Source organism: Mus pahari, chromosome 2, assembly GCF_900095145.1.
Source record: "Mus pahari chromosome 2, PAHARI_EIJ_v1.1, whole genome shotgun sequence".
Classification (NCBI taxonomy): domain Eukaryota; kingdom Metazoa; phylum Chordata; class Mammalia; order Rodentia; family Muridae; genus Mus; species Mus pahari.
Genome location: NC_034591.1, coordinates 71378651 through 71391842, shown reverse-complemented (window position 1 = coordinate 71391842; position 13192 = coordinate 71378651). Strand labels below are relative to the sequence as shown.

The following is a 13192-nucleotide window of genomic DNA, read 5'->3' as shown; positions in this document are numbered from 1 at the left end:
CATAATATGCTAAAAATATTTTCATATTTAAATAACATGCATAAAAGGTGTGTTTGTTTTGTTGTTGTTGTTTTTTTAGTTATTATCTTGCCCTTTAAGAAGCTGAAACTCTTGCCATCGAACTAATCCAATCATTTTAGTGTTCTAAATGGCATCTTTGTGCAAAGGACTCAGTTCACTCATTAATGCTAACATTCTCATTGAGTGCCTGCTGGGTGCAAGAGACTGAAGTTATACCTGAGTTACTTGTGGACCAAGATACCAGTGAAATACTTTTCCCTGAAATGTTAGGAAACACTTTGAAATACTTAAGTGCAAATTGTGTATGTGTGAAACTTAGTTATAGCTTCATCAATAGATGAGGTTTTAAAGCACTTTGTAGTTCTCTATTGCCAACAATTTTGTTTAGACGTTGCCAATTCTTGCAACTATTGCCCTAAGAGATCTGTGGGTTGAAATCCCAACTAAAATTCAGAACTTGTGTTTGAGAGAGGAAGGTTGTTAAGATCCCTACTGCCCCTTTCCTGTTCAGTTGCGACTTCTTTTAAAGGCACTTTCCTATCACACTGTGGATGTCTGCATTCTCATTAGAACTGTTTAGCTTTAGAAAACATTTTGCCAGAATATGAAAATAAGCCTTACTGACATTAAGTGCTTCTTGCAGCAGGTGGTCAAGGAAGAGTGACTAATAGACCCACTAAGAGTGGCCTACATCTGGATGGTCTTGGAGCTTCTCTCACCGACAGTACCATCATGTGTTGAGTGTTCTTTTCTCCCAAGTGCTATTCTTTAACCAAGAGTTTACCGGTTGCCTAATACGCAATAACCGTTGCTTTGACACGGCTAACTGCACACAGTACAGACTGGTGAAAGGCAGACTCAGATCCCCTCTAAAATAACCTCTCCCCGTGTTCCCGTCTGACGCAGACTTACACATAGCTAGTCATCCCTCCTCAGTATTCACACTGTGAAGACAATTCCATCAGACAGACGGGCGAGCTTCTGCATCAATCCCTCACGATGAGGGGTTTAACAATATTTATAACGATGCTGCCCACTAAAAATGTCCTCAGCTCTGAAAAGTGGTCTCGGTCTTGACTATACAGTGTTAGCTCTCATGGTGTTAAATGGATGATCCAGAATTGAGAATCAAAGTTGGTGCAAAAGAAGGCCCTACTTGCTCCACATCTACCTACAGTTGACCAAAAAGTTAGGCCAGCAATTAATAGTTAGCTTTGCTCTTTCTAGTGTGAGAAACTGCAGGCTGGATCAGTAGTTCAGCAGCTACACAGTCATAAAAACAGTCATTGTGCATGTTAAAATCTTTCAGTGATAAAACCCAGTTTCTACTTCTTCATTGTGACAGTATTACTAAACAGGTGAGGAAGGGATATTTTGTTACACCGTGTATAGTGAATGTATTGTACCGTGTCTGTGAAAACCGTGCTTTAAATTATATTTTCATATGTTTTGTTAGGGACAGAGCACATTAAGTTTGAAAGCAACAAAACTATCAGAATTGAAGGCAATTTTCTCAAAACTTCCTGTCAAGAAAAGCTGCTTAATAAATGTACATGAAGTCACATTTAAAATAAACTGCCTCTGACCCAAAATAAATATGGCTCTTTATTTTAACTAGCTCCACTGTAGGAACCTATATCAAGTTTACTGTGGGAACTAAAACATCTGTCCAGGGCCTATTCTATTAAGCTTCTAGTTATTTTGCAAAATCTAGATGATATGTGAAGATTTTGTTCCCTTATGTTTTGCTTACTTTTCTGTAAATAATACTTTATCATAAGCTTGGGGCTAAAACTCTACATAAACTATTCAGTTAAACAGCCAACAAGATGAGCAGCCTCGTTTCACTGACTGACAGTAATATTCAAAGACCACTTTCAGGTTAGCATGGGTCATACTTCCTAACTGCAGGAGAAATGTTCACAGTATGTGTACACATGTGGAGGCTAGATGTCAACATCGCATGTCATCCTCAGTCATGTTTCCCCCTTGGGACAGGGTCTCTTACCGAACCTGAAGATGAGCTCTGTGTAGACTGGCTGGCCAGCACATGCGAGGACGTCCTGGAACTGCCTCCCCAGCCACGTCTGCTTTCTCACACCAGTGCTGGGATCAGAACTTAGCAAGCCAGCACTTTCTAAACTAAGCACCTCCATGGTCCCCAAGGTCTCATGTGGGGCACATGTTGCCCAAGGATATTCTATGGAAGAGTCGCCAGGATGCTGGAAGGCGTATCCACCGCTGCTTGATGCCTGGCATCTGAATGCCTCATACTGGTTCACTCTAGAATTTAGGGCAATTTGAATCTACAGCCTAGATTTAAATGCCTTTTCAAATAAAATAAATGCAAAAATAAAAATATTTTAAAACATATACATAGACCTTTTCAAATGATTCAAGTAATACACAAACTTTTCTATAAATATCAGCAACATGGTATATAGCAGTTCACAGACAGCAATCTAGAATGCTACCAACTCTGAATATTTACTTAACATCTTCAAAATCTAGTTTGCTCAGAACGGGCCTCTATTTTAGTGACTGCTAAAGCAGCAAATGAAAAGTACTTTAACATTCCCATCATAAAAGACAAAAAAGTGTGTGTGTGGATGCTACAATGACATGACAGTCTCCCACACTGTCTTCTATAATGTTAGCTGTGACTGAGAAACACAGTTGTTGGGTCTGGGTTGTGCACTGTATTTCTGAACACTTACTGAGGAACATTATTTCCAATGTGTGTGCTCATCAAGAAAATGTGAGGAAGACCACGGTACACAGTCTTACCTTTCTTTATGCCCCAAATCATTACAAAGGTCATTTAATGAGAACAGATAATGCCTTGATTTATTTTGGTTCATTATAGTTAAATACAGTTATAGCTAGTTATAAATACAAACTCAATCATTTAAAAATAGTCATCTAGATTATGCTAAAATGTTATCATAAAATTACCTAAATATGCCTTATATCAACTCCTAAGCCAGTGTTCCCATATAAAAAGGGTTTCACTTCATGCCTCTTATCTCATTCTTCTTGCAGCTCCACGTCTAAGATTTTAAAATTTATCATTTCATTAAGGGTTTTTCTATATTCAAAGAATTATTTCACAGAACTGTTATGATCAATGCTTTTTATTACATAATAGTAGTCATGCTCAATTGCCAAGGTGAACAGAAACTTGTAAATTTGATTGTGCTAAGTAACTACTACATGTTTGTTTTGAATTCGTTAACATTTAATTCTTGTGTTCTTCATACACTTTTGCTAACTGGAGGATAGAGATATAAACTCAGAAACACTTTTCTTAAAGCAGACAAGATTAACAGAGATTAAAACTGTATTTATTGTAGTCAAAGCTGTACCCTGGCCCTAGTGACAGCACACGCTAAAGAAGTTCTCCATCGTCAGGAAAGCGTACAGGAGGAACCTGAAAGTGACACCTGGCATCTCCTTAGCCTCTATTTGAGATGTGGTTTGTTTTTTAACTGCTAAATTTTACTACCTCTTACTAAAAGCTAGTCGAAGTTGAGAACATTCTGATCAAAATGGGTTTGAACATGCCTTTCAAACCCCTGCTGGTCGTAGTCCGGCGGGAACTGCTCGCTGCACATTGGGCACACCTTCCAGTGACTTTCAACATGTTCTTCAAATTTGGTCTGATCATAGTTAGGAGGGAACATTAATTCACAGAGGGGACATTTCTTGTGAACATCAAAGCTTTTAAAGAAAGAAGAAAATAAAGAATTAGGTATTTTCTAATTAACTTGTAATAGCACCTGTCAGTGTACAAGTTGAATTAATTAAGTAGCTGGTATTTACACTAAACAATTTATCCTCAAAGTCTTTACACATTTACTTTCTGTTTCTAGATTCTTGGTAATACATATAGGATCTGCCTTTTTAGAAAAACCACTACTAAATATAGTTTTAAAATTGGACTGACAAACACCAAAATCTACCAAACTCAGGCATTCTGTAAAATGAGGCTTACTGTTAAAAAAAAAAAAAAAAAAAAACAAAAAACTCCCACTTTTTAACCAAAATGTTTTTGTTTCTTTTTAATTCCAAGGATGAGTACAACTCATCATTTTCCTCCAGTGTCTACTGGGTTTAACAACCAAAGACTTTGGGAGCTGAGTAAGAGCTCATCCTGCTCTTGCAGAGGGTCAGTTTGGCCCCCTCTCTTGGCTCACAACTGCCCGACCTCAAGCATCAGCAAGTCAGATGCCCTTTGCTGGCCTCTGTGAGTACTTGGCCTCCTGTGAACAGACCCGAAACAGAATATACGGATTTTAAAAGTATTTCAAAGTTCCTATGCCTCCAGCTCTTCAAAAGATGGCATGTCTGAACCACATAAGGCGAGATAAAAGTGAATGGTCGGAACCTTGAAAGGGATTTATGTTCTGTATGCTGGGCTCTGGGCACTATTTTAAATAAGCTCCCATAAACTAATTTTTAGAATCACTTGTCTTACATAATTCTATAAAATTCTATAAAGGAGAAACTTGCCTGGAATCAAAGCAAAAGCCTGCTCCATGACCACGTAAGTGCTGGTTTGCTGGATCAGGAGGAGTGGGCACAGTCTCGTCTTCCTGGCAAACACACACAAAACAAAAACCAAACAGGGCAACTTTTTGAGAAAGGAGAAACCAAATATATACATTGTTTAATTCAGGAAGCTCATAATGACACTTAGATAACTAATTTAGTTTTTAGCTCTATTATTATTTAAACTTTCCCATAAACATGCATACATTTGAAAGCATTTATAAAGAGTATCTCACTAGGACAAATCATGTGACTTTTCTGAAGTATGTATGACTCCCCATTCCAGGGCATGCATTCCAAATCCCACAGTAGACATCTGAAAGTGAGGTTCAGACCAATGCTGTTGTTCTTCTTCCATTCATGGTTATGGAAAACTTTAATTTACAAATAAAGCATGGTAAGAGAGTTAAGAAAAGCAAAACAAAACCACACGCTGTAACACATGTGAAGTTGAGCTCTAGTACCACAAAATATCTTATGGCCTTTCAACTTTTGGTTGTGGTTTGGTTTTTGAGACAGGGTTTCTCTGTGCAGCTCTGGCTCTCCCAAAACTCACTATGCAGACTAGGGTGGTCTCAAACTTGGAGATCCACCTGCCTCTGCCTCCTAGTGCTGGAACTGAAGGCGTGTACTCCACCGCCTGGCTTTAAAGACAGTACTTTATGGATGTTTTGTTGGCATATCCAATTTCAGTACCACTTCTTAGTGCTTTGAGCCCATCATTAAGTAAAGCAGTTACTTGAACACAAACACTTTAGTCTGAAAACAGAGACTTCTACTAAGTTATTAATGGACATAGAACATACACAGGCAAATACAGTGGACAAAGAAGTGACTTACCTTTCATGAGTTTTTTTTTTAGCACACTACTCTAAACTAAATGCAACTAACAAGTAGGAATGGCTTCCAGACCACAGTTGACAACTTATAGTAAACCACAGGGAAGAGGGAGACAGCACTAGAGCATGCTCAGTGCGAACACTGTAAAAGAAGCCAGACCAACCAGGTAGGACTTTCCAAGCCTTTCTATGTCTACGACTGTGCTGATTTTTACAGTTCCAAAGAGAGGGGGCCACTGCCCACATGCTTGAAGTCTGCCTTTCTATTCCAATTATTCTCACTTCATCATTGTTAACTTTCAATAATCTTTTTGGTGAAGATGTTTATAAACACACATTATACACTATACAGAAAGCATGAATATAGGAAAGTAATAAAATAACGTTTGTGTGACACATTCTTGGATTATACACACTGGCAAGACTAACTGGAAAACACAGAGCAAAACAATCCATAAATTAAAAGCCAAATCAAAACTTGATTCACATGCTGTCAGACCTCAAAAAAAAAAAAAATGTATAGAATAGACTTTTAATCACAAAGAAAGCAGTAATTTAGACCCCCATGCCTGACTCCAGAGTCATTTTTAGATCTGTTTGTACCAATCAACAACCAAACACAGAAGCTCATTGAACACCAAAACAAAACAGAACAAAACAAAATACCTCCTTCAAGTCTTCTCAGCAGCTACCACCTGCATTTATTGCATTGTTGTTGGGTAGTCACAGCTGCACTAATGCATTAGCCATGTGTGCCATGGGGAACAGCATGCTGCTGCGAAAATGCAATGGGAAGGGAACAGAGAGAAGCAGAGCTCTTCTTCTGCCCAGGGCTCACCACTTGCCTATTACCTGATTCTCCCTGCTTGGAAATTAAAATGAGTTAAAGGCCTCAGAGTCTGTGTCTGACTCTCCTTCTCTTTCATCTACCTGTGTGTGTGTGTGTGTGTATGTGTGTATGTGTGCGCACATTTTCCAGAAAAGATGACTGGGTGACAAAAAAAATAGGGCTAATAAAATTTATGTACAAATAAGAAAGATGATATCTACTTGTTGAACCTGTTATATTTATTATCCAAGACACAACCATTGTGGTTCAGTGTCAGACTCCTCAGGCTCCCTGGTACAGGACTTCTAGCCACAATTTCTGAAAAACTAGATCTGCTTACTAAGTAATACTGATGGTGAAATTTCAAACTATTTTCTTCATTTTTGTAAAAAAATTTCTAATTTAAAAACATTAAAGAAAATGAAGGGGAACAATAAACGGGGCAGGCTTTGGCATTCTAATCTCAAATTCTTAAAGGCAAATATTTAAATTAGAATACAACTTTTTAAGGGCTAAAAACATAATGGACCAGATAAATCATTAACCAATTGCCGCCCATTTTAAATTGCTAACAGCTTACAACAGTTTTGTAAGCAACCATCTATCAGCTGAAGAACAGTACAGTAAAAGCAATTTCTACTTTCTAAGCCACACATAAACTGTCAATAATCTTAACTATTACTATCTTTTAAAAGAGAGATTCTAAGGTTAGGTGTGGCTGCAGATGTCTGTCATCCTAGCACTTGGAAGGGTGAGGAAGGTCAGCATGAGGCAGAGAAACGCCTGGGCCCCACACCAAATAGGCTCTCAAAAGCACTGTAGGAGGCGCTTGGGGTGGTAGCACACAACCTCAGTGTCAGCACCCTGAAGTCAAAGGCAGGTAGATCTCCAGATGCTGAGACTACCATCATCTACATAGTGTTGTTCTTAAAGACTTTTTTCTATTAAACTGAGATGTAAAAGAAAATAATTTTAAATGTAATCTCTTTTAAAAAGAACTAAAAACATGGTAATAAATCAGTAGAGTCTTCAGGGAGTGAAGTGGGGTTAGACTGTTAAAGCCCACTACCAGTGACACACCTCCTAATCCCCCAAAGCAGTCCCACCAACTGAAACCAAGCATTCAGATGAGTCCACTGATGCCATTCTCATTCAGACTACCGCAGCATCTTAACAGCCCCAGCAATCTTTCAAATATACCATTGTTCATCTTCAATTTCTAATATAATTTGACTCAAGTTTATTAATTTAAAAATTAATCAATGGTATTTCATTCTTTTAACTTACAGCTATGTGATGAGATACTAACATATATTGGAATTTTTGAGTTATTTTGCTTTTAACCCTCCACCCCCTACTTCTCTTTAGGGTCTGTTTTAATAGCATCAGTCCCAATCCAGTCTTGGCCCTCATATCTGCATATATGCCCACACATGCACATGCACTCACGCATACACACACACACACACACACACACACACACACACACAGTGGAAGTGTAAAAAGATTTTTAAAAGATAATTCTAACATGTTTATACTATAAATGGCCCTTTAAAATTACAATATAAAATAAGCCAATTACAAAAAAACAACAACAAAAAAATCTCAAATATTTTATGATTACAGGGATATCCAGAATAATCATTCAAAAAGACCAATTAGATGTGTGATTTTTCAGGACAAGGGATGTATTTAATGAGTATAGAGTCATTTGTCTTTTTAAGACAAAACTCTGTAGTACAGCTTGAGGTCAGGCATGGTGATTCCACCAGAGGTTCTTTTATTGTTGAGGATGTTTTTTTGCTATCTTAGGTTTTTTATTATTCCAGATGAATTTGCAAATTGCACTTTCTAACTCAGTGAAGAATTGAGTTGGAATTTTGATGGGGATTGCATTGAATCTGTGGATTGCTTTCGGCAGAATAGCCATTTTGACTATGTTAATCCTGCCAATCCATGAGCATGGGAGATCTTTCCATCTTCTGAGATCTTCTTCAATTTCTTTCTTCAGAGACTGGAAGTTCTTATGCATGCTAAAATGTGGTAACTTTTTGAAAACCTGCTGGGGGAGCCCAAAGACCTCGTACAATATGGTGTGATTTAGGGAACTGAATGATGAGAAGAAGCAGTGTAAAAGGAAGCAGATGAAGATTTCCTGGGATGAAGGAATAGAAGGGAGGACAAGGAATAAGGTAAAGGACAAGAGTTTCCTTCCTTTGTAGTGGCAAAAACTGTTTCGACACTGACTCCGTGATAACTGCACTAATCTGACTGCTGACTGGGCACGAGCTCCATCCTTTCCCCGGGGAACGGTACTCCATAGCTACTGCCCAGCACTACCATCCTAAGGTAACCTAACCTTTTAAACAGCATAGGAGGCGAAAACAAAAGTAAAACCAGAAAGGGAGAGAAATCTATTTCCGTCTAATCAGGAGAAACAAAGATCTAGAGAGGAATCTTCCACTGTACTTTTCTGGCTACTCAGTAAAAATGAATTGAATGCTTTGTATATCATTTTTGTAAACCCACTAGAACAAGTACTTTTAACCTGATGGCTAATTTAAAATGAAGCCACAAGCAGTACACTATGACAAACAGGGAACAGCCCTGATTTTTTCAAAGTGTGATTTTCAATAATTCTAGAGTCACAAGACTCTTTGAGAACCACACTTCTTACAAAAATGCTAAGATTGTGACAGAAAAATGTAAACCAACTATCTTCAGTTGATGGTGGTGGTGGGGTTCATTATTAAAGACTCATTTCAGAATTTCAGAAAGCTGCAATAAAACACCCTAATAGAAATAAGAATGAAGAAGGTAAAAATGCATGAAAATGAGGAGATGTGTACTGAGGGAGGGAAATATCTAGTCTTAAACTCAGGATCGCTGCACCTGCAACAGTGCCCACCACATATCCACTGATTCTCAGGGGGCTGGAGGCAGGGAAGCCTCCTCTTCTGCAGTCCTCGAGGCCACACTACTGCTTACATACAAACCACACTTGAATGAGTAGTAAAGACTTAGATCACGGTTCTAAACACTGGGTATGAAGGTACCTGGGGTACCATTGAAATTCATATGGTTTCTATTGGATTTTAATCCTGTGTTTGTCAGTCAGATAGCACTGAAAAGCCAACTCAACACCTGCTCAGTTTCAGCTCTGGAGAGTGCTAACACACTCCTTTCCAGGCCTCCCTAACTTGGAGAAGCTGAGTCCCTGGCACTGCTGAAACGCAAAGCAAGTGCTATATAAAAGCTAATGTGAAGTAAGCAATTAGCTTGTCAAATGTCCAAAGCTCAAAAAGCTGGACAGTGGTCAATAATCACACACATCCCAATGGTGACTATGGTTATTTAAAAATAAACACAAATTTTTAATTCAGAGATGCTATTTCTCAAGGTTACTAAATATGTTAGTACTTGAGTACTTATTAGGTATGTCTTTTGGCTTAGGAAATGTTACAGAGGAAAATGTCCAAGGTGTACAGAACTCTGATGTAGCCACAGCTAAGAGACAGTTACAACCACAGCTTTCACACATGACCTGAAGAGGTTCTGATCCTATGTCTACTTTACCAGTGGTGTGATTTAGGTCTAACTACTTTAACCTGTACCTCAGCTTCTTCCACTAGCAACTAGCAAAGCTGACAATCCACCTCTATAACACTACTGTGGTAAATAAGTGACCTATCATGTATATAAGGCTCAGCAGGCAAAGAGCTAGAGAAATGCTTATTCCCTGTAATATCATTACAATTATTAGGTAAACGAGACTTATGAAGGGATCTGAAAGCCACAAGTTTCTAGTACAAGAGAGGAAATGGCAGCTGGAGGCTACAGCACAGGCTAAAAGAGTAGGACAACTCAACTCTTATCCCAAGGTGCCCATTAGGGCACTGTGACCATGAATCCTCTCACAGCAAAATCTACTTTCCTATTCTTACTAAAACTACATAATAAAACTCATCATTTGCAAATGATTTTGCTGTTAAAGACAAGAATTTTTGAAATTTTAGATGTCAATAAAAAGTACAGAAAAATTTTCTGTTTATAAAATACAAATACTCCAGGCATGCATAGTAAGAACACTTCTATCTCATTAGCCAATCTAAGCATCTCAGCAAATGAGCCCAAGACTCTAACATTGTTTCTCATGGGTTTGCAGGAGGGCAAAGCACACAGACCAGAAAGAACACTCTGCTAATTAAGCCGAAGCAGATGACTGTGGAAAAGAAAGGCTTGTCACATGTAACATCTATGCCAAGAATGATCAGATTAGATATGCAAAATGTAAAGTAAAATTGTAGAAAAAGCAGTAAGATAATACTAGAGACCTTAAACAGACTACAAAAGTTCTGACAGTTTTCCTAATTATTCCCAATAATGGACACGGGAGGCCAAAAGGCAGGAGGGAGAAATACATTTTTCTCCATTATGAGTGTTGAACACTAGGTCTAAAATCATGCCTGTCTGAACACTGATCAGTTTCTGCAAAGGTTAATAGCAATTAAATGCAGCAAACTATATTAAATGAGAAACAGGTCATGATACCATTGTACTTGCAAAGAGCACGGTAAACCATTTCCTTGAAATTTATCTCAGTGCACAGGACATCTAAGAACTGCTATGCAAAAGGGAGTTCCCACCCCACAAAAGAACTGTTCTAAGAAATTTTATTCATTAATTAAAAGGGAGAAAATCTCTTTAAAATAATCTTTTAGCCAGACACGGTAGCCTATGCCTTCAATCTCAGCACTGGGAGGAAGAAGCAGGTAGATTTCTAGGAGTAGGAGAACACCCTGGTCTATATATTGAGTTCCAGGACAGCCAGTAGTATGTAGAAAGACCCTGTCTCAAGTCAAAATAATAATAATAATAATCTTACACCATATAAGCCAATTTAATTATCATTTTTATGTTGCTACTAGAAAAAGATCATAAATATTAAGAATGTCTAAAGGAAATTTTCTCAAAAAAAAAAAAAAGAAAAGAAAAAGAAAAAGAAAACTACTATATGATAAAGATAATAAACTTTATCGTAAAATTTACAGGCTATAAATATAAAACTGAAATGACAGTACTCTGCTTTGCATCGTATCTTTGGGTCTTCATACTTTGTTTCTTCTAGGCCAGCAGGCCTCAATCAAAGGATTGTAGGTACTTATTTAGAAAGTCATAATTAGGGTTACACTGAACTAAAGATTAAGTTCAGAGATGACTGGAACTTAACCTTTAGTGTATAAAGCCTAAAGTGTTAAGTCTGAAAAAGATACTGCCTCCTGCATCCCCCATACACAGGGTTTCTCTGTATAGTCCTGGCTGTCCTGTAGACAAGGCTGGCCTCCCGGCCTCTGTTTCCTGAGTGCTGGGATTAAAGGCATGCACCAGCACTGGCTGGGTTTTCAAACATGGATATTTAAAAAAAAAAAAAATAAGGAAGGCAATCCCACGCAAATGTAAATTCAGTCTTTCTAGACATTCAGCCTCAACACTCCACCTAAGTTAGAAAGCACAAAAGAAGGCAGGCTCAAATAATTAAAATTCAATTTACTCTGCTGTCTTCGGGGTCCTCTAAACCATCCGGCCGGCTAAGGTTTCGAGCAGGCTGGCTACAGACAACATTGTCTTCCCAAGATGGGACTCGCACAGGTGGCCTTTGGATTTCATCTGGATAAAAAGCACCATCTGCTCCATCTGTGATATGAATTACAAAAGAAACATTTGGGGAAGAATTGGATGAAACCAGTTACAAGCAATGAGCATCTCTATATGTAGTTACGATGATATAAAGAACCAAATGGGAACTCAGTGTGTGGCTCAGTGGAATGTGCTTTCCTGAAGTGCCAAAAGGCCTTGAAGCCTTGGCACTCCAAGAGGAAGAAGGGCCACAGAGGCCATGTGGGCATGGTAGCACATGCCAGGCTAGGTTACAGATCAAGACAGTTTATGTTTTTATTTTTAGCCCACAAGTCTAAAAACTGAGTCTGATAAGCAAATACGTATCTCACTCATGACATATCACCTGTAGATGTGTCAGTAATAAAACTAAGCATTAAAATGAAAACTATAGGGGCTGGAGAGATGGCTCAGTGGTTAAGAGTGCCAACTGCTCTTCCAGTGGTCCTGAGTTCAATTCCCAGCAACCACATGGTGGCTCATAACCATCTGTAATGGGATCTGATTCCCTCTTCTGGTGTGTCTGAAGACAGCTACAGTGTACTCACATACATGAAATAAATAAATCTTTAAAAAAAAAAAAAAAACTACATGATTATAGTTGATTATACCCTCAGAACTCTTAATTCCATTAAAATAAAAGCTGAATGTTTTAGAGTCAGCTAACCCCATGCCAAAAAAAATACTTGACTAACCTCTTGTTTCCTGTGCTGAGTAAGGGTTGCCATACTGAAGAACTGGCTGTGCACTTGACAGTGGAGGAAGGAGCCCATTTTGCTCAGAACATGTGTTGAGACACCTTGAGACTTGTTGAGGGCTCTGGCTTTCCATTTTCCCTCCTTTTTGGTCTTCTAAACTCTTTGTAAGTTCCTAAAATTAACAAAACAAAGACAAGTAAGCAAAGCAGCCAACTGTCCTTTGAGGACAGCGTGAACACTTAGCCCAAATACAGAACTAACATTCTCTAGCATGTCACAATGACAAACATCTTTCTTAAAAAAATCATGTTAACAGAATAGGGAGGAAAAAATTCAGTGTATGTAGAAAATCCAAGATTTATTCAGATATTTTAAATATCCAGCAAGCTAGAATAAAAAATAATTCCCCTAACTTGAAAAAAACTCATAAAGTATATAAAGTAGAAAAAAATCAAATGGTTCTATTGCAGATAAAATATAAGTAAAGGATCTGCACTCCCTAATTCTCTTCAACATAACTAGTATTAACTTGTGACTAAGACAAGATTAAGGCAGACAGACTGAAAAAGAAACGAACC

General features: G+C 38.1%; 1 protein-coding gene across 1 annotated transcript in view; it reads right to left on the bottom strand.

Moving 5' to 3' along the window:
* Positions 1 to 2841: 2841 nt before the first annotated feature.
* The window catches only part of Tax1bp1 (Tax1 binding protein 1), a 52677-nt gene continuing 42326 nt past the window's right edge, over positions 2842 to 13192 (bottom strand). The window contains exons 15-18 of the mRNA XM_021190114.1: positions 12612 to 12786; positions 11792 to 11934; positions 4534 to 4616; positions 2842 to 3741 (exon numbers count right to left, since the gene is read on the bottom strand). Coding sequence (XP_021045773.1) covers positions 3540 to 3741; positions 4534 to 4616; positions 11792 to 11934; positions 12612 to 12786 — 603 coding nt within the window. The 3' untranslated portion in view covers positions 2842 to 3539. The remainder of the gene's footprint in view (positions 3742 to 4533; positions 4617 to 11791; positions 11935 to 12611; positions 12787 to 13192) is intronic.